The sequence below is a fragment of the Python bivittatus genome, unplaced genomic scaffold (assembly GCF_059951505.1).
Source record: "Python bivittatus isolate LINGU-HERP-01145 unplaced genomic scaffold, Pbiv_v1 ctg000070_np1212, whole genome shotgun sequence".
Classification (NCBI taxonomy): Eukaryota; Metazoa; Chordata; class Lepidosauria; order Squamata; family Pythonidae; genus Python; species Python bivittatus.
Window position 1 is genome coordinate 12,115,371 of NW_028277034.1, and position 22,783 is coordinate 12,138,153.

Sequence of the window (22,783 nt, forward strand, 5' to 3'; positions counted from 1 at the left end):
GGCGGCCGCTGCTGCAGTAGCCGCCGCGAGATCGAAAGTGAGGCTGCAGGAGAGGGCGCGGAAGAGGTGACGACTCATGTTTTTGCGCAGGGAACCGGAAGCCCGCTGGGAAGCTCGTTCGCTTCAGCGGCTGCCTGAAGCTGCCTGACGCCGCGTTCCCTCGCTTCGAAGGCTCGCACCCGACTGGAAGCCGAGTCGTCGCGGCGGCGGTTGGGACCACAGCTCGTACAGGTAATGAGGGTCGATATCCAGCCGGGAAGTGGGCTTGAGGGCTTTTTATAACCGTCGACCTGGGCTGGATCATAACTGAGACCAGTCCTCAACTAAAGGTGGCACTGTCTGGTTCTCTTTCCTTCGACTCCTGTAGGAAATTAAAGAGCAGAAAGGAATGGCAATATAGTGAATGAAGTTGATATAGGTAATATTTAGTTACATTTCCTTTTATTTCATGATGCAAATTTATTTAGCTTTTTGTTTCCTACAGCTTTCCATGCTTTGCATAATATTGCTTACCCTAGATAAAAAGAATGTGATAGGTTAGGTGTATATTACCCCATAATGCTTTACAACATTTTGCAGAGTTAGTACCCAGGGATAGTTGAGGTGATATAAAGTCTGCCTGCATTACTGCTATAGTGGCACTGGTGACTCTGTTGTTGTTGTTGTTGTTCAGTCGTTAAGTCGTGTCTGACTCTTCGTGAACTCTAGAGGATGCTATAAAGGATAAATTGGGATCCAAGTAGTATATATAAATGATTTTAACGAAATAGATAGAGCTAGATTGTCTAGGGGCTAATTCTATTCTTATGTAACTAATTACATACCATTTTATCAATTATTTCCAGACATTGTATTTAAAAAGCATTGCTTTTTAAGGCCATTTTTTAAAAGTAAAATGCTTCAAAAGTACTTGAAGGGGTACTCTAACAGAAGTGTTTGAAGAAATCTCTAAGAGTACAGACACAAGACAATATCCTTTTATTATGAATCAGGTTCCTGGTTTCTTAATATAACAAGGTTACTTTGAGATTCGTACACTTATCTAATGATGCATTTTCATGATTCCTATAAAGAAATAATTTCATTATAGGAAATTTAAGATCGCAAAGGTGATCTTTTTCTGGTATTAGTGATAATTCATCATCTCTGAACACTATTTCATTCTTTTCAAGATTACATACTGCAATCAAAAGGACAAACATGAAGTAGATTTTTTTTTTAAATTGTATTCTGAATGAAAGAAATACGGTATGAGAAAACTGATGAAAAATGTCTACCAGTATTGTTTTCCTATTTTGGTACCTAGCTGGCATTCTACAGACATAAAATATTAATATTTTTCTTAGGCTCTTATGTACTGCCTTTGTTCTCTGAAATTGCACATTTAGGTATAAGACAACCTATGAACTTAAACTGTTTAAAAAAATGTTTGGTTAAGGTGTTGGACTAGGATCATGAAGATCACTTGGTGACTTCAGGCCAGTTCCTCTCTCTCCAAAGCCTATGTGACAGTTCTTAGAAGCAGCAGCACTATAAATGTTTTAATGAGCTCCTGAATAACAGGCAGGATATAAATGTAATTATTAAATAAAATATAGTTCTCTTCTTGTTTCCAAAAAAATAGGAGAAACTTGCATGTTCTTTAATCACTCTTGCATTTTTATAGCTTTTAAAATTGTTTATATTTTCATAACTACAGTTGATTAGCATATTATTTTGTTTTCTGTCACTTTAAATTCATGCATTTCTGGCTACCATCTGGCCCCATTGTCCATTATTATGAGTGTTCAGAGAAAGTTCAGCTTAGCATTAGAACATATACCATTGGGGCTTGGTCTTAAACTTAATCCTTGGCAATGCTATCTCAAACCGTAAATCATTTTGGATATGATGATGTAGATAGAACAGAAAAGACAAGGGTTTGTTTTTTTTTCTTCATGTTGTTCTTCCACATCTCCATAATCTGATATGTGCCTTTAGCATCTTCAGCTGGGAGAAAGAGAAGCTATGCCTATTTCAGGGTTGCTTCTCTTTTGATGCAAACAATAAGCTAATGTGCTGATGACTATTTAATTTTAACAGTATGGTTCAGCACCAGTTTTACAAGGTGTGCCACTAGTACTCATGAACATGTTTATGCAAATTAACTAAAGCAGCATGGTAACTATGTCAGAATTCTAAAATTGAAATGGTGTTGGCTGTGGAGTCTGTTTCTTTTTAGTTATATAGCATAACCCAGGTAAACTTTGCTTGTTAGTTGTCTAAAAATGTGCAATACCCATATTTTTAATGTTTTTGGTTATTTGATCAGGAATGGACATATAAGGATACCAACTTTATTCAAGGCCTCAAGAATCCACTTCTTCCTGACCTCTGAAGCCTGTACTGTTCTGTGGAATTATTTTCTGCAGAGGTAGGGAGAAGATGACTTTGTAAGCTGAAGAACATTTGTATCTGAAAAACATTTATAAGATTATATATCTGTCTATCTTATAAACGTTCTTCAGATAACTTGTGTGCTAAGTTATGCAGATTCTTACTTTTTCCTGGCGTGAAGTCTCTGAAATAATGTATTTACAATAATAGATTTTGGCAACTGTTACTTTGCCATGATGATTTCCTAAATGTGTGCATGTTACACATTGGAATGGATCAATGGCCTGGAGTTAGGGACTGTATAGGCTTTTCTATTTGTACAGGACTCAGTAAAATAAATAGGTTTTCTGGTTAACCTTCCTCCTCCTTTTTGTAAATACAAGCTATTATTAAAATGTGATGCTTAAATGCCTAATTTACAAGGTAACTGAATTAGATTTCAAGGAGTACAGTTTTTAATTGCACTTTTCAACAGAAGTCCCTGGCAGAAATTTTTAAGAAGTCATGTAGTTCTGTATCTGGGCTCTTAGTTTAAAAAAAAAAAAAAAAGTTGAGTTTTTAAGTTTTCAGTAAATGTTTAACTCGAAAAGGTTTCTAGTTATTTTCCGATAAACATCAAGAACAAATTCCTTTGTAACTGTTGAAAATCAAATTTTAGGGTACCTTTTAAACTAAGATATTTAAATTAAATTAAATTTAAATGTATTAAAATAAGGACTTGTAGCCTAACTTATATTACTATTGTTTTTGTCAGTGCAGTTTGATTATTCAGGCAATTCAGTATGACTTTGCTAGGAAATCAACCCTGTTTATAAGTAACTTTCAGAGCTGTTTATTTCAGAACAACTGCACCAATTCACCCCTCCTTCTGGGCACAAATTATTTTTGCAGAACTGTCTCACAGAGACCCACAAATGGACATAACGTTAATGTATTTTTTCTACCACCAGTTTCCTGCATCTGTCCAAAGGTGTGGATATGGAGAAAGAGAGTATGGGATTGGTGGAGCAATGTTTCAGTGCATAGTTGGGTATATATGTTCCTTTGGTATAATATGCAAAATAAAGAAAAGAGCATTAGGTCTACTTATTTTGATCTAATAGATTGATGATGAAGTTTTAAAATTGAGTTTTGGCTCTGGTTTTACAGCAAGATGTAAAGTCCCTCCTTGTGGGGGAGTTGGGCGGTGATATAAATTTGATTAATAAATAAAATAAATAAAAATCTACAAAAGAAAATCAGAATGTATTGGGAGAAGATCTTTTCTGTTTATTTCCTGAAACTAGAGAAATCAACTATAGACCAAATACACATGTAAAATGACATTATGGTCTATAAGAGATCTGTAAAATACATTTAAATTTTTCCAACTTTTTTTTTTCCTATTGCTTCAACCTTCTTGTAAATTTTACACCTATAGTTTAGGCCTATAGTTATTGCAGGCAGAAATTCTGCTTTCTGTCTGCAATATTCTGTTTATTTTAATCTGTGGAGAAATGTTCATACCAGCAATATATACCATTTCAAATTCAAAACAATTGTTTAATGTTTGAAATTGACTATTTTAACCATTTTGAAGTGTTTCAAGCTTCAAAATATTTCTAAAATGATTAAAACAACCAGGTTTTAAGTGCAACATAACTGTTTCATACTCTAAAAGGGCCATTTTTCAGTTCAAAATGCTTTCCATGGCAATAGTGAAAATCTATTCCTTATTTCACTTAGTAGTTGAGATATATGCAAAGTAGCAATCAAGAAATTTGTTTCTGCTAATTTTATTAACATATAGGTCCAATCTTTCCTGAATAAAAATTACTTAAGCATTGCACACAGTATGTGAGAATAAGTGTTAGGTACCTCCCATGTACAGATAGTCCTCACTATCCAACCACAATAGGGACCAGAATTTAGGTCACTAAGTGATTTGGTTGTCAAGTGAATCAGAGGTGATTTTACGACCTTTTTTATGATGGTTGTTAAGTGAATCCATCTTCCCCAATGGACATTTTTGCTGGAATTTGCTTAATGACTACGTGATTTGCTTAATGACATGATGATTCACTTAACAACCATAGTAAAAAAGGTCACAAATCAAGATCACATGACTGTGGAGGTCGTAAAGCACTTTTCCAAAGGCCGTCATGACTCTGGACCATCATTAAACAAATGGTTGTTAAGTGAGGACTACCTGTAATAGAATTCACAAATTGTAAATCATGAAGAAAAACAACTTTGAAAGAGAAAGCCTTATTTTCTATCACATGAATGCATTCTGTTTTTAGCTGTTAAAGTCATATTCCACATGCTGTTTCTCAATTATCTTGGTAATGACTGAAGTGTTGATCTAACTTCATCTTCTAGTACTAGAGGTTCTTGTAAGAAAGAAATATCTTCTAAGATACCTTGGATGCTGACATCTCTATTGTATAGTGCTTCAGTATGCTCCTTCCATCTTTGATCTACTTTGAATTGGTTACTATCTGTCCATTGGCATCCTTTAGCATACCAATTCAAGGTTGGAACCTCCTGAGTTCAGAGATCTTTTGAAAGACTTCCCTTGTTTTTCTGTGTCTATTTTCATCTTCAGTATCTTTACAGATGTTGTTGTAATACTGCTTCTCATCTCTTCTAACAGCTCTCTAAAACTTTTTGTTAAGTTCCTTTCTGAGATTTTTGCCTGACTTGGCTTTGGCTTCTCTTCTCTTCTTGGCAATTTCCACAATTTGCTTTGGCATCCAGTTTGCTTTCTTCTCTTTCTTCATCTTGGCAGTCTCTTTTCATATTCACCTTCAATGACTTCTTTAAGTTCATTCCATAATTCCTCTGGTTCTTTATCAATGAAGTTCAGGACCTCAAAGCGATTCCTGATGTTCTCCTTGAAAATTGTGGGTTAATGTTGAAGATCATATCTTGGAAACTGACTGGCTTTCTTCTTTTTCTTTAGCTTAACTTGGAGCTTGCACATAAGCAGTTTGTGATCTGTTCCATAGTCAGCACCTGGCCATGTCTTTGATGGTATAATCAAGCTCCTCTACCTTCTTTTAGCAATAATACAGTATAGTCAATTTGATTTCTATATATTCCATCTGGTGATGTCCATGTATAGAGGCATTGTTTTGGTTGTTTGAAAACAGTGTTAGCTATGAGGAAATCATTGAAGTGACAGAAGTTTATAAGTTGGTCTCTGCTTCATTTCAGTTTCCTAAGCCTTACAATCCAACTACATTTTCATCTTTCATGTTTCCAACTTTGACATTCCAGTCTCTAGTCACAAGCAGCACATCTTGCTTGCATGTTCTGTCGATTTCAAATTGGACTTGATCATAAAACTCATCAACCTCCTCTTCTTCTGCATCAGTGGTTGGAGCATAAACTTGAACGATTGTCATATTAAAGGGTTGTCCATGAAATCTAATCAATATTATTCAGTCATTGATTATATTGTAGTCAAGTATTGTTGTTGCTATACCCTTACTAACTATAAAAGCAACACCATTTCTTCTTTGTTTTTCATGTCCTGAGATAGTATGATCTTCTGAATGAAAGTGTCCCATCCCAGTCCATGTCAATTCACTGATGCCTAAGATGTCAGTTTGTAGTTGTTTCATTTAATCTTTCACTGTGTTGAGCTTTCCTGTGTTCATACATTCTATGCTCCTATTGTAATTCTATCTTTGCAGCTTCAGATTTTCTTTTCCTGTATGGCAACATCAGCAACTAGATGTCCCAAAGACTTTAATCTAGCCATGTCATAAACACCGTTAGTACTCAACTCTTCCTCAGTAGCATGTTGATTGCCATTTGGCGCTATATCATCAATCATTTTATATTTTCTATCTGTGTGGTTTTCTCGGTAAAAATACATGAGTGGTTTACTATTGCCTTCTCCCACACTGTAATTAATGAATGAATGCCTTTGCCATTGTCACTAAAGTGATCATCTGTCTCTGACATCTCCCTATTTTGCTGCTGCCCAGTATAGGTGCCTGCTTGCTTTAGCTGGTTAGCTGGCATGACCTTCATGCCTTGGGTGAATGCAGGTGTGATAATTCATTGTCAATTTACTCATCTGTAGTATAAAATTATTTTGATATTGAAAGCACATAAATGAAATTACCTCCAGTTTATCCAGTAACCAACATTATCTGGACAATTGTAAAGTTAAACATAACTGGGACCTACCAAGTTGTTATCAGAATCTGATTTACAAAACATAAGACAGAGTCAAATCATTGCAAATTTTTAAGTTTAAATCAACTTTTTAAAAATACCTTTATGGGTAGCAGTCTTCTTTTTTAAAAAAAACAGTTAAGAGTTTCTCATTTTTTCTAGTCTAGCTACAACTGATTGTGTGACTAAATTTTTGGTAAAGCCTGAATTAAAGCTATTTACTTCTTTTTGTGAGTTATTCACATTTTTGAGGTAAAAGGTAAAGCTCATCTCCTAATGACTACATTGATCATGTTGTTTTCTTGGTAACAGTACAAAAATGGTTAGTTGTTGCTTTATGCAACAATGTTATTTTAACTTCTCAGTCTAGCTTTTAGTCCTGCAATTTTCTGACATTCTGCTATTCAGTTCTATCCTGGTCACCTTATTAACCAAGGTAAGCTAGGTACTGCCACCTGACCAAGTTATTGTTTTTTGAGACTTTTGTCAAACATAAAGCACTCTGCAAAACTAATTATGTAATTTTGTTCTGTAGAATGGATCAAATTTTTCAGGTGAGAGTGACTTGTTATGCAGAAAACATAATAATAATAATTTATCAAATAATAATTGTCCCTGCAATTTTCTTTACTTTGGAAAAACCATCTTCAGTGTCTGATTGTTTATTTGTTTTACATAGTATTTTCTAGTGTTTCTTAAATTTTTATACTTCCCATAATACCAAACAATATTTTTTTATAATAAGGAAATACCGTATTTTCCGTGAATAAAACGTCCCCCACTTTTCCAACCCAAAATTAAGAAATCAATATTTTAAAGATAAAGCAGAACACATTTTTGTTTAGTAATTAGGTAACATTTACATGATACACTCAGTGGGAGGAGGTCCAAACTGTCTCTCTGCAGCTCTATTTCCATGCTCTTTTGCATAACTTATTACATTCAGTTTGAATTTTGCAGAGTAAAACATTCGCTTATTTATTTTTTTATTTTCCAACATCTTTATGGGCTCAGAATGCTCTGACATTACCGGTCCCTGTCGCATCTGTGCACTGCCTACACGCTCTCCACCTCCAATGGGATGTGTTCCAATTGGTTTGTTAGGATCAGCTGACGTCAGTTGCATAAGGCTCATGATTGGAGGAAGCCTGTTTGCAGAGACAAAGTATGGGCAGTTTCGCAACCGCGTGGTTCTCTCCCCGGCTTACTTCCTTGTATAAGACGACTTTCAATTTTTAGTGAAACGATTTTAGAAAAAAGTATCGTCTTATACACAGAAAAATACGGTACTTATGACTGTTTTTAAAAACAAAATAAAAGGAAAATTAACTTAAATATTTTGATAATATTTTTATTTTCTCTTACATTTAATACATTGATAGTATATGCAGATTTATAGATATATAATCATTTCTGAAATAAGGTTTGTAAAGTTACTTTCAAGACTCAACAAGTTGTATTGAAGGAAAAGGTAAGTAAAATGACCTTCAGTCATTTCATTTGTTTGTTTGCCCCAGTGCAAAGGACTCTGGCAGTATACAACAATAAATAAAAAAGCAACAGGGAAACCAACAATGCAATAAAAAACACCCTAAAAAGCCAAAGATAAAATTCAAGATAGATGCCCACAACCAGTCAGCTGGGGATGAAGGCTCATTGGAATACAATTACTTTAAGATGTTTCTGAACCACTAGAAACTGGAGTCCACCTGTACTTCTTGGGGGATACTGTTCCACAGAGTTGGAGTTGTCATTTTGCTCACACCTTATTTACCTTGCCAAAGAAGAACTTTCAGCAGGTCTTCTGAAAATGTTCAAACAAAAGATTTAGCTCTGGCAAGGTATTACCTAATATATCCTAGTGCTGTGTCATTTAGGTCTTTAAAGGTAATGACCAGCATTTTGAATTGGATCCAGAAGCCTATGGCAACCAATGTAATGCCTTTAACATAGTTGTAATTCTGTACTAGTCAGGTTATTCTTTCAGGAGTCTGGGTACCCTTAATTTCTAGGTTGTTTACAAGGAAAGCCCCACATAGGGCTTATTGCAGTAATCCATTCGGATGGTGAACAGAGCATGAATTACAGACATCAGCGCATCCATGTCTGGGGGGGAGGGGCGTGAACTAATATATCAGTCAAAGCTGGACAAAAAAACAAAAGCCAAGAGTTGAGGAAGAACCAACAATTCACAGATTTCCTCCTTTGTACTGAGTAACTACTAAGACCACTATCATTGAAGTGCCCAAACATATATGGATGATTAGCAACTCCAACTTATTAGGAATTAGTCTGATTTTTTTTTCCTCTCATCCAGATTCCCACAGACTCTAGACACTGGTCCAGTAATTTCATGGGATCTTTTTCATTTAAAAGCTCATACTCTCTGTGAACCTATATCCCAAAGATTTCTACAATTTTATTTTAGCTATATCAATACTGGAGAGAGAGAGATCTGGCAACATTTCCCCCTAGTTCATGAACAGAAGACTTGTTTTGCTAGGGAAGTTGAATGGGTCCAAAATGCACTTCTGGTGGATCTTGATGATAGCTCATGGATCACTTCAAGATGTTTAAGAAACAATGAACCATGTTTTAGAAACAGTCTACATGTATTTAATGTTATGAAAGGTTTTGTTTTTCCTTTACCTTTAATGATATTTACAGTTAACCATAGCTATAGTTGAAATATTTTTTTATGCTTTTTTGCTGATGCCATATGGTAAATATCCCATTTGTAACTAGCTCTCAGTTCTATTACCTAATTCTAACTAACATGAAGAGCACAGGGTTGGGATAGATTAGTGGATAGCAAATCTATTTATAGAGCCACAGCTCAACCTCCTTATTTTTCTCTAGCTTCATAATACTTTGCATGGAATCCCACAAATCTTGTCTACTGTATTAACATCTGTTTAATAGAATTCCGTGTAATTAAATGTATGTCTGCAAGCTTTATTCCTTTTACAGTTATAATTAGCAAATCATGTTGTTCTTTTTAATGAAGTAATTTGTATGTTTTTCTCACTCTTGTTTACAACCTGCAGGCTTGCAGATGGGTCAAGGGTTGTGGAGAGTGGCAAGGAACCAGCAGCTGCAACAACAGGGATACGCAGGACAAAACTATCTTTCCAGGGAGCATGGTAGAAGGATGGCTGTTAATAATGTTTCAAATACAAATCATCGGAAACACGCCCAAGGAGGAATTGACATTTACCATCTGTTGAAAACTCGGAAATCAAAAGAACAAGAAGGATTCATCAACCTAGAAATGTTGCCTCCTGAGCTTAGCTTTACCATTTTGTCATACCTGAATGCAACAGACCTCTGTCTGGCTTCATGTGTATGGCAGGATCTTGCTAATGATGAGCTTCTGTGGCAGGGGTAAGTTAACAACAGGTCATGAACACAAGGCAGAGAAGGCAATTAAAATCAAGAGTTCTTTTACGTGCTACCGTATTTTTTGTGAATAAGATGCCCCCATGTACAAGACGACCCCCACTTTTCCAACCCAAAATTAAGAAATCAGTATTTTAAAGATAGTGCAGAACACATTTTTATTTAGTAATTAGGTAACATTGACCTGATACACTCGGTGGGAGGAGGTCCAAACCGTCTCTCTGCAGCTCTATTTCCATGCTCTTTTGCATAACTGATTACATTCAAGCGCGAGTGAAACTGCCGATAGCTTGTCTCTGCAAACAGCCTTCCTCTAATTGGTTTGTTCAGCATCAGCTGACATCAGTTACATAAGGCTCATGATTGGAGGAAGTCTGTTTGGGAGCTATTTCACTCGTGATTGGAGGCTAGCAATAGGAGGAAGCCGCTTTGCAGAAACAAAGTATGGACAGTTTTGCAACCGCGCGGTTCTCTCCTCAGCTGACTTCCTTGAATAAGACGCCCTTCAATTTTTAGGGTAAGGATTTTAGAAAAAAGTATCGTCTTATAGTCGGAAAAATACGGTATTTTCTTCTTTTAAAAAAATATCAGAGGTGAAAAATTACTATATGATTAGTTAATATTTTTGGATTTGAAAATGTCAACTTAAACTTAATCAAAAAGACTGAAAATGATGGAATTCAGAAGCCAATAACATAAAATATGAAGTTGAATCATAAAGCAAATATATTGTAATTCAGAGGCTTTTCATTGACAATTTTCTTGCAGATCTTTTCCACTATTGTAAAAGTTTTGTTTCCACTATTAAAACTTTTGTTAAAAACAATCTACATAATAGTCTCTGTGAGTGACAAATAGTGTTTGCTCAAGGCCGTAACACTTTGATCAGTGTCCAATTATGGCTGCTTTCAAAGCAGTTCAGTATACCAGTAAATATACCATTCAGTTACTAAATAAAACTCAGGAGTTACTACCCTGGAAGTAATCTTACTGACTTCAGGAAAAAAAAAATTCCAATTCCAATTAAAGTGATATTGACTGATTATATGAATCAGTGAAGTTTGAAAGCAGTCAACTATTTATGTTTTTCTTTTATGTTAATTAATAGGAACAGGAAATTTGATTTGCAAATACAGTTTATAAATAATATGTGAATGTGTGTTGCATTCTGGGGCATTCTGCACAACTGGAATTGTTTCAACTTTATACAAGCATTCACTTGAACACATAGGATAAAGGGAGACTGATGCAAATATGTGCGTGTGTATAAGCAATGGCCCAACATTCCCAGTTGTTTCCAAATGATTTCACACGTTTTAGGGCAAAAATGTCTGGTACTAGCCTGGGGGGGGCATGAATTTTCCCTTCATTCCTGCATACCCTTTTGGATTTACATTTGTGCAGGTGGGTACCTAGATTAAGCTTCTGTCTTTATCAGTGAGATGTATTGTTTTTAAGCATGTAGTACAAATGAGCCTTGATAGTGGCAATGTTTTTAAAATAAATAAATAAACACTAATTTATTAAACCAGTGAATGCTTGTATCACTGGTAAAAGAAAGAAATTGATTGTTTAAAGTTTAGTATCTGTATCATTGTGCTTCAGTATATAATTCTGACTCAGTTTTGTACTAATGCTACTATATTGCTGAGAGGTACATTTTTATATAACATTCAGATTCAACTTCAAACCTTTATTATGGCTTTTGGCCCAAGAGCACAATAATAAAATACATAAATCTGTAATTATTACTAAAACCTTTTTTTAAAAAGGCATAAAATATGATAAAATTACATAAAATACATTATTATAGTTGCTGTAGTACAGATAGCAGTGGAAATCACCAAAATATGTGCTAAACCTCAACTGTAGATAGGACAGATACAACAAATGGTAGCACAAAATGGGGCAACCTGGAAAGATATGTCAGGATCTGGTCAGACAGAAGCAGCGACAGATAGACATTGTGCTGTCTACCAGGGATTCTTTAAAATGGGATAAATATATATCTTCTGAGATTCCCAATAGAAATCTAATAACCTACTTCCATGTATGAAATCGCCTGAATAGTGACTATTTCCCATTAATCTGTCTGAATCCTAAAGGAACTACTATATTCCTAGCTACAGCTCACTGTCCTCCCAAGGCCACAACAAAAAGACTCATTCGGAATAAATGGTCTTCCAGAGTGGCAAAAAACTCATCTGCTCTGTTAAATTCAGAACCCCTCCTTCAACTCTGCTCCCAAACTTGTTTATCAAACTTCTCTGAACAGATATTATCACATCACCAGTCTATTATCCACACTCTCCAAGCCCCACTATCTAGAGTTTCATCTATTTATTCTAGCCCCCTTTGTATGAGATCTAAACCTTGGTTTGACACAGACTGTTATAAAGCAAAAAGGGCCCTTCTTACTGCAGTATATACTTTTCAGTCTGACAGCCCATTAGGTTCCTTTCAATCACTCAGCATAAGTTTTATAAAGCACTTTTAAAATCTATATACTATGATACAGGAGCTACTTGTAATGGACTTTTATTCTATTGAATATAAAGCTATATAATGTACTTTGCATTATTTTTTTTTACCTAGCTACTTAGCTATAATTTAATCAAATGTTACATTCAGTTTCCCCCAAATCAGAATTTGTTGCAAATGAAAAATTTATAATAATTTAAAAAACAATATAAAAAATAGGACAAACTTTGGACAATTTATCAGCCTGTAAAAACCCATGTTTGAATGAAAATATACATATAGGAACATTTGTAAAGCTAAGCTGGGTTAGTGCCAAGAAGTTTTCAGTGAATAAAATTGGTAGATACAGTAGAATGCAATCACCAATATAATTTAAAAAAAAATCATGCTAGTAACTAATGTCACTTTCCTGCACATATCTACTTGGTAATACATCTATTGTTTTCATTTATTATTACTAGGTAAATATATGTATGGTTGCAGCCTAAAGGTCTTTGTCCTGATTATATATACAATTTGGCTATAGGGTAAAGAGTTCTTTTTTTGTAGCCCTGTATGAAGCTTTCCCTCCCATATGACACCTACTCAGAAACACACACTGGATCACATTCTTTCTCTATGCCATGATTGAGTTCCTGAAATAAAAGCTGCTTTCTAATGCCTGGTAGGTTTATTATTTTTACGAGTCAGATTAGGGTCAACTGATGTTTAGCTTTACTTACCTAGTTAGTCTGAAATATTAATGGAATTGTTATGAGAAGACAAGCACTGGATAGCACCATTCATTTGCCTTTGTATCCAGCACAGACTTTCACAATGCTTATCTTTATATGTTGGACATCTTCTGTATGTACATTTAGGGATGTTACATATTTGGAAGGCTTTTTTGCCCAGTGCTGCATCTCTTGCTCACTACCAAAGGTTATTTAATACAATTTTGGAAGATCAAAACAACAGAACAGAACAACATTGTGATTACTTCATAATTTTGACTTTGATTTTTTGATTAAGGGAACTCCTCTGCTCTAAGGAAGTAAGACAGGAACAATGAAATCCTCTTAATTTTCTTTAATTTCTTTTGTGTTTTATATCTTCTGAGATCTGGCTAAACTGCTTGTTTAGTTTTTAGAAAAGCAGCAAAATGTGGTAGCTGTATTGCTATTTATGAGGTAAAGATATGGAAGATATGTAATAGTAGTTACATATTACTGGTATAGTACATGATAGTCACGTTTATTTCATTTAAACAATATATAGTATGGCTGCCCATCTCTCAACAGTGACTCATGACAGATGCACCAATAAGATTAAAACAATAAAACATAATACAAAAATAACCTAAAATAATAATGGTGATGATGATATATAATGCATCCCTACCTAGAGAAGCCTTATATGAGGGGGGCTTCTACTTAACCTCATGATATTTATCCTGTAGGGTTTCCTACAGTAACATCCCCAGTACTTTTTGACATCTGTGTGAAGCTATGTAGAAGGGGCGAGTACAGTGTTATAAGGAAATCTGATGTGAAGTGTTATCTATATCTGTACCTCTATCGCATCAGATTAAGCTGTTTGTGCCTGGGTGCTGTATATCGTACCTGCATGCTATAATAATCTAGATGTGAATAAATTAATTAAAATTGAATCCTGAGAAGATGGTAGGAGATGGGTCTCAGGTTTAGATAATTGGTATTTTTTCTGTTGTGGTTGAAGGTATCCTTGGCTGGATTGTTCCTGCCATTTACTCCTGCAGTTAGGACCAAGAAATTATTTTGTAGCACCTGTATGGCTTTAAAGAGCAAAGTCCCAGCTAGTTGTTCTGCCTGCGTACTGCAGTAATCAGGTCACTATTTTTTTCTTTCCTTTATTATTTTTTACTGTTTATTTATTATGTGGGGACAACCGTGACCCATGAGGCTTAGGAAGTCCCAGGAAAACATTTGGATGGTTTGGATAACCATTTTCAGGCTTGATTCTTTGATTTCCGGTCTCATCTGCCTATGCATCTCTTCCTTCTGCTCCCTGCAAGGATCATCTCCAGTGGTTTTGTTCAAGGGGTCAACGGCCATCTGGGCTACTTCCTCAAGGGTAGTGGGGTTATCCTTAATCTATTTGGGGAGTCAAGGGACCTTGTGGGTTAGCAGGGTCAGATCAGTATGATGGAGATTTTTCTGCCCTCCAGTGACTGACAGTGTAACTAAGTTTTATCCCTCTAATTCCATTATTCTCTTAATTACTGTCCTGGGTACCCTGACTGAGAATTTGTCTCCACCTACAACTGTTCACATGGTGGCTGCTTTCTTTGAGAGGCACAAGAAAGAGAAGTATCTTGCCCAGCTTCTACAAAGTTCCCAGAGGAGCTCTTCTCAAAAACTCTGAAAATGCTAGGGGACCCTCAAAGAGAAGGGAGTGCCCAGTATAGTCATAAGGGGGAAACATCACCTTGAATGATAGGCATGGGTTCCCTGAATGGGTTCCATTCTTCTATGCCTTTAGGCTGGGATGAGGGTGATCAGTAAGGAAATGGCTTCCATGGACTCTGTAAAATTGTTTCTACAACCACACTCTTGGTCATGAAGGTGTGTAAAACCTTTGGATCCAAGGAAGCACAGTCCTAGCTTTCCATGGAATCATTGTTGGACCTAGGGGAAACTGATTTCACACTACAGGCAAGTATCTCCTCCCAGATACAAGTGCCAAAATTTGCACTGACAAAGCTCTACATATTATACTAACTTGGAAAAAGTTGTGGTTTTATTTCTGCTCCTATTTCCAGTTTTTGCTGTGTGGTCAGGCTTCACATCAGGGCTATGCAGTAAATCACAACTCTCTGAGCACTTTAACCCCCTATTAAGCTCTTTGCCTGACTTGGCAGAAGATTGATAGACACAACTCAGCTACTTTAGAATATTTACTGCAGACAAGACTGAAGCCTTAAACATAATGGTTGATTTTTCCATTCCCATATCTATCTGTTCGATTGTCCACACATCCATCCTCCAGGGTTTATTTTCTAAGCCTTTTCTGATTTAATGGATACTTGAAGACCCCAACAATAAAAGAAATACCTTAATGAATATCTTAGTAATGAGAGAAGATTGGCATATACAGTGAAACTTATAACTTCCTTACTCATCTAGGCACTTTTATTTTGTAATACATTTCTTAATTCTTACATATTGGACTGCTGTTTTTTTTCTGTCGTATTGATTATATGTAAGCCTGAAATCTGGAAAAAAAAAGTTATATTTATTTTAAACAAGAAAACATCATAGTCAGTTGTATACTTGTGTAAATCCAAGGTATTCAAATTACCTTGGTCTGTGTAAATCTTAACATATTGTGCAATAGGAGTCCCCTCTTTCTCCTGTGTCACACAAATCTACTGTGGAGACAACTTCTTCTGGCACTAGGAGGAATCATTATATATAACCCCGTTACTTGTCAGGCAAAATAAAACTCATCAAGCACATTCTTCAAATTACTAATCTATAACAGTACTATTAAAATCTATTGAATAAATTATTTGAGAATTAAAGCATTTTACAGTATTTTGTAAGGTATTACTTGATAGTAATGTTCACAAAATGTTTGGAATCTTAAAATACTACACTACATTTTTATAGCTAACAGACTTTTTCTATATTGTAGACTGTGCAAATCCACTTGGGGTCACTGTTCCATATACAATAAGAATCCACCTCTTGGATTTTCTTTTAGAAAACTTTATATGCAACTAGATGAAGGCAGCCTCACTTTTAACGCCAATCCTGAAGAGGTAAGTAGAATTCATATTGCATTAATAATATTAGGTATAGTTATGATGCTATTTATTTTTCAATTACTTTGTAGGTCCCAAATTATCACAGAAATAATAATCTAAGGAAAAACTGTGTCTCTTGAAGAACAAAAATGACATATAACAAAGCTTCAAAATTATGCTTGAAGAATTTTATTTATACTCTACGAAATACAGAAAGTGGAGTCATATAATTTGCATATGGAACACAGCCAATGGGTTGTGAACACTTGAGATATGAATCCCTTACTCTAGTTCAGGGATCAGGGGAGTACAAGGCTACAAGGACAATCTTGAGCTATTAAATGGTCACTTGGATATATACACTATTCTTGTTAACACCACACAGATACAATTATCTGTCTTGAATGTTAGGGGAAAAGGAAACACTGCTGCAGCAGTACAAGCTACTCTTTGAGTTGGAGATGGATTCTAATGTGTGGATATAAAATGTGCTTTTTTAGAGCTAAGCAGTTTGGCAGTGAAATACCAGATTGTACTGCTGAAGCATAAGACAAAACTTTCAAACATTATGTCTCTGCATTTATTTATTTATTAAATTCCTGGGCCACAATCAAGTGTTCCTCAGTGTTGTACAAAGATAATTATAAAATACATAAATATAAATTATATACAATAACAGTACAGTTGCAGAAATTGAAAACAATAACAGCGGTATAAGCACTTCTATGGTGTTTATATTTATAAACACATTATAAATATGTATTTTAAAAGAATGTAATTTTGGAAAAATAACATAGCCGAACCTTTTGAATGGAAGGATCACGAGGTGATCCCATAAAAATTTAAAGTTTTTTTTTAATTGAAATGAACATCTGAATAATGTTTATAGAAAGTGAATATTTCTGTAATAAGGAAATGATAAAAGAACTAACAAATAACATTGTATGACACATTATAGTTTGTGATTTTTGTGAACATAGGTTTTACACTGGGAATGAGTTTTGTAGTTCAAGACATGTATAGTACATATACAGTAGTCCTCACTTAACTATCATTCATTTAACGACAGTTTGAAGTTAAGATGGCCTTGGAAAAAGTGCTTTACGACTGTTGTGAACTATCACTCCACCCCCTGCAGTCATGATTTGCAACCTTTTTTATGACAGTTGTAAAGCAAGTCACTGCTGTCATTAAGCAAATCACGTGGTTGTTAAGTGAATTCCGGCAAAACATTCCATTGGGGAAGCTGGATTCACCACATGATTTGCTTACAATGGTCATAAAATAGGGTCCAGTTCACATGGTGACTTGCTTAACAACCACCCTGCTTAATGACCAAATTTCTAGTCCCTATTGTGGTCATTAAACGAGGACTACCTGTGACAGAATTTGAACGTATGCATGCAAAATCATCCATTTATTACAGTATGACTTTACACAACAAAATATTAAAGTGGCTACCTTCATATACATTGAAAGGACACATATTTTGGCTATTTCTTTTCTAGAAGGCCAAATTAGGAAATTATATATGGATCCACAGGAATCATAAATCTGCATCTTTGTGTCACAGTAAAAAAAAAAAAAAGTTATTTGTGGAGAGAAGCTTTTTCCCTGCTGCTTTAATACATATAAATCTTTACTATAACTATACCAACACATGTATTATTTACATATGAATTAGATTAAATATGTTGAAATGTACCTCATAAGATAGAATTTCTCTGTAATTGTTCAGATTTGTTCCATATGAAATACTCTGGGTGTTTAAAAATCTAATGTTCCATATAAAATCTCTCTTTGTCCCAGGGAGTCAACTACTTCATGTCCAAGGGAATATTGGATGATTCACCAAAGGAAATAGCTAAGTTTATCTTCTGTACAAGAACTCTAAATTGGAAAAAACTGAGAATCTATCTTGATGAAAGGTAACTTGATTATGAAATGAGAAACTTCATATTCCCTTGTATTTATAAGGAAATAATGGGGTATTATTACTTATTTCTATATTACATTGTTATCACCTGTTGTAGCATTCATTCATCAAGAATTATCATACTCTGTTCATTTGTGGGTAAATTTACAGTCTGTTGAATCCCCAAAGGAAGTGAAATGAGGGACATCTGCTTCTGCATGCCTATATCTGGATTCAGATTTTCCATATATAAGGGGGAAATCAGAATGTCCCTTACCATCTTTTAAACTGTTGTTTCTTTAGAATTAGACATCCAAATGACAAGAACTATACTACTCTGTGCTGCTCATATGTTCACAATGTCATATGAAATTGACGACTGATTACATACAATTTTTTCTGGTTGAATAGTTTTCCTTTCATACATATGATGAAAGCAAGTATTTTGAGAGGGGCAGACAGAGAAAACTGAATATTTTATAATGTATCTAAAATAAGCAGCTCAAAATATTTTTCTTTTTAAATCAGGCGAGATGTTTTAGATGATCTTGTAACACTACACAACTTCAGAAATCAGTTCTTACCAAATGCACTGAGAGAATTTTTCAAACACATTCATGCCCCTGAGGAGCGTGGTGAATATCTTGAAACTCTTATTACAAAGTTTTCACACCGATTTTGTGCTTGTAACCCTGACTTGATGAGAGAGCTTGGCCTTAGCCCAGGTAAGAAGGGAGAACACCTATCTATTTTTATTAATGGGTTGAGATGTCATATTGTACTGTAAACTTTAAAATTTGACAAGTTTAGCATATGTCCACATTCATGTTTAAATCTAATATTGTTTAATAGCACTGAATCAGCCAAAGGCTTTGGGCACCAGTGTTGTACATTCTTGTTGTAAGGCTTGAAAGAATTACAAGTAGGCTGGTGTGGTTCTTCCGGGCTGTGTGGCCGTGTTCTGGAAGTTTTGTTTCCAGGAAACAAAACTTCCAGAACACGGCCACACAGCCCGGAAGAACCACACGAGCCATCGTATGCCGGCTGTGAAAGCCTTCGACAATACAATTACAAGTAGCCTCCAGTTTAAGTACGAGTTCCATTTCCAATGTCTGTCCTTAAGTCAAAGTTGTATGTAATCCAGAACAGTATTATTCTGTGAGTTTGTATAAGTAGTATTGTGTAATTAACTTGAACCATTGTGTATTTAACATGAATCATTGTGTAATTAACTCAAATTTTGCTACAATAGGCTCCATTCTTAACTATGGGTCTTCCTTAAACTGGGCGTTCTTAACCCAGGGACTACCTGTATTTTATGACCTGTACTTCAGATACTTAGATCAGATAGTCAGATACTTATTAAAAACAAGAAAAAATTGAGTCAGTGTCCGTATTGCTACAAAAAGGGAAGACAGAGAGAGAGAGATGGAGAGATGATAGAATCTTTGACACAATATACATTTACATCCTAAATGTGACTTTCTCAAGGAAAAATGTCTAAAATTTATATTTTTTTAACATGATCCTGTAATGCAATTCTTTTGCTCTCATACTTTTTTTTTTATTTTACAAATAAAAAACATGGATTTCTAGAGTCCTGTCCTGAAGAATCTAAAATCTTTTAGTGTAAAATGTTGTGCAGGTTCCTTAAATTGTAAGCAGGCTTCACAAAATATTTTCTCCTTTTTTCTTTTCCTTAGATGCTGTTTACGTATTATGTTACTCTTTGATCCTGCTTTCCATTGATCTTACTAGCCCTCATGTGAAGAATAAAATGTCAAAGAGAGAATTTATCCGAAACACGCGTCGTGCTGCTCAGAACATTAGCGAAGATTTTGTTGGGCATCTATATGACAATATCTACCTTATAGGCCATGTGGCTGCCTAAAAAGCACAGTTTGTTAAGACTTACAATCTGTTGTTAAAAGAAGTCAGCAACTGAAGGAATTTTATCTGTTTTGTAGATATGGGGGTTAAATTAGTGCTGGTCATTCTAACCTCTTTCTGCAATCAACATGTATACAAGCAACTTTTTTAGCAATTTACCATGGAAGCTGAAGAATTTTTTGCAGTTTTTTAAAACTTTGCTTACAGTTTGCACAGAACTTTGCAATTAGTCTGACATATTACCATTTCTGAATGTTAAACTGACATTATGGTTTTAAACTGGCAAGTTGGTGGACTTGTGCAGTTGATTTGCTTGAAAACTTTAACCAGTTCATTTTTTTTTAAATACCATGTAATATGTACATATTTGACTAAAGAGATTTATAACCGTAATTATTTTATTGTAAAATATTTTAACTAAAGTTGTTTTTTTCCTGTTTTCTTCCTACTAGAAGATATATTGGATAATTTATTTCTTTATATAGCAAGGCTGTTCTAATTTTATTATCTTTGATAAGAAAATATGATGTGCATGTTGTACAGAAGTTCACTTCACAGACACATAACCAGTTAAACTATAATATTCCACGGAGTTTGGAAACCTATGATTCTTTGATGTTGCTGAACTACAATTCCCAGCATTCTTCACCATTGGTCATGATGAGTGGGATTGTTAGGAATGATAGTTCAACAGCATTAGAGAACCACAGGTTCCCCACCCTGATTCATAACCACCAAAATGGAAGACAGGGTATCAGTCTATCCTTGTGCCTCAATATCTAGTGCCTAAAAACATTAAAAAAAAACAACAACCAAGGTTGAATGCTTTTATTACTGCTGCTGTCTAGATATGCTTTCTAACAATCAAGGTTATGCAAGAAGAAAATTTATTTACTTGCATCAGTCATATTCATGTTGCCATATCTATGGCAAGAGACATTCTTTGTGAATTAGAGTTAGTGACTGGGATCCAAAGGATCCATCCCACAAGCCCTCCCACCACTTTCAGCCCTTTCTTCCTGCTCCCATGATATCCCCAATGTGCCCTGTAGATACAGTTCTTCTTTCTTTCCCACTAGTACTTTCTCCTGCCAATCCTATAATTTTTTGTGTAATAGGCAGTGAAACTTGGCTGTGCTCTAATTCAGCATTTGCAATGCAAGAAGTGGCCCGAGCAGGCATGGCTAAAACAGTCCTTTGAATGAGTAAAGGGAAATTGCCTGTAGCACTGACCCCAACGTTGTTCTCGCTGACAGGTATATTTGGTGTCTGTTTCTACATACCCATGGGAGTGGTAATTATAAGACCATGGAATGCCTTCTGATATTCTTTTTCCTATATAAATAAAATAAATATTGTCCTTGTTTAAATTTGCTGAATCAGTATGTGATTGGATTAAGACACCTTTCATTGGGGGGGGGGGACTCTCATTGAAAGCTGGTAGGAGTATAGTAGTTGTTGTGTACTACAGACTGTTTCTGCATTGGGTTAAACTGTCTGTCAAAAAAAGAAGCCCAGAAGCAAAGAAATGTATTCATGTTCAAATTGCAGTTCATGTTACACATGTATTCTGTGTATTATCTTTAATATAGCCATGTTCAAAGCGAAACAAAACAAAGCTTGTGGTAGAATCCAGTGTTAAGGCACCAGGATTTTCCTGTCTCTTCTGAATCTCCCTCTCATAACCTTAATATCAGGGGAGTGGGGAAATTTTTCTGTAACCATGAATCCACTTTGATTGATGGAAGTATACTATTGGATTCCAGCCATAGTTCCTAACTCCAGGTCTACTGTGAATGCTTTTCCAAACAAGTTGGATTCAGTTATCAATAATAGTTTTGAAGAAGATTGACTAGGACATTTCTCAAAGTTTAAAAAAGAATTAAGAAAATCTGCTGACTGAAAGATTTTGACTTGAAAATGGTTAAGAACCTGTGCTCTAAATGATGGATTTGAAATGCCATGTAATAATGATACTGTTAACAGTGCTTAATAATGTAACTTAATTATCACAATTATTTTTTCCAATTACTAAAATGCCTACATTTTGTTTCCCATTTTGAATTCTGTTCATTTGTTGATTGTTGGCTTGGCAAATCTGAAATTGGTATTATTCTTCAGCCGACATAATATTTTTTTAAAAAATTAGAACAAGCTGAAAATTGCACTGCAAATATTGGTTGTGGGTTTTTTTGTTGTTTACTTCCTTGTGAATTGCAAATGAAGGTTAAAATGCAGATTAGTGAATTATAATTCCCCACTACTTATATATTATTGTTACTTTAAATAAATATTTCACTCAATAAAATTTAGAGTCAGTTATCACCTTTTTGTTTTTACACTGTCTTTGGGAAATCATCCCTTCTGATTCTAAAGCATTATTAACATGCATAGTATGTTAACTAATTTGTTTTAGTACCATATTGCTGATTTCATTTATAGTTAGAATAATGAGGTGCTAGTTTTAAGATACATATGCAAATGTGTGTTCTTGTACTTAAAATGTTTTAGTAAAATCCAGTGTTCCTCCTGCCCAAATTTTTCCTGACCTCTGAAAGTACACTTGGGGTTATATTTCTGGGAGACAGCATTATCCTTTCCAAATACCATAAAGAAAGGCTGTAGCATTAGTACTTGGGAATAATCAATTACCACCAATTATACTCCCCATTCTATAAATATCTACTCAGAAGTTAGTTCTTCTGAACCCTTCCTTCTAGGAAAATATGTGTAGGATTGCTTCTTTAAATGGATGATTTCAATATCATGAAAACAGAGTGATTAAT

The 22,783-nt window shown here is 35.0% G+C and overlaps 1 protein-coding gene across 2 annotated transcripts; it reads left to right on the forward strand.

The window, feature by feature from the left end:
• Nucleotides 1-4: 4 nt before the first annotated feature.
• Nucleotides 5-22,309, forward strand: FBXO8 (F-box protein 8). Of its 2 annotated transcripts, XM_025169087.2 has the most exons (7): nt 5-231; nt 2,312-2,413; nt 9,594-9,930; nt 16,081-16,207; nt 18,002-18,120; nt 18,636-18,832; nt 19,811-22,309. In XM_025169087.2, the coding sequence occupies exons 3-7, from the start codon at nt 9,602-9,604 to the stop codon at nt 19,996-19,998; spliced, it is 960 nt and encodes a 319-aa protein (XP_025024855.1). In that variant the 5' UTR covers nt 5-231; nt 2,312-2,413; nt 9,594-9,601; the 3' UTR covers nt 19,999-22,309. The 2 variants fall into 2 exon arrangements, with proteins under 2 accessions (XP_025024855.1, XP_007432132.1); XM_007432070.4 differs by lacking the exon at nt 2,312-2,413.
• The last annotated feature ends 474 nt before the right edge of the window (nt 22,310-22,783 follow it).

What these genes read in the sequence shown, in the direction of transcription:
- FBXO8 (XM_025169087.2), top strand. Translation starts at nt 9,602, where the DNA reads ATGGGTCAAGGGTTGTGGAGAGTGGCAAGGAACCAGCAGCTGCAACAA. An exon ending in AGAATCTATCTTGATGAAAG is followed by an intron (nt 18,121 to 18,635) that starts GTAACTTGATTA and finishes TTTTTAAATCAG; the next exon opens with GCGAGATGTTTTAGATGATC. An exon ending in AGAGCTTGGCCTTAGCCCAG is followed by an intron (nt 18,833 to 19,810) that starts GTAAGAAGGGAG and finishes TCTTTTCCTTAG; the next exon opens with ATGCTGTTTACGTATTATGT.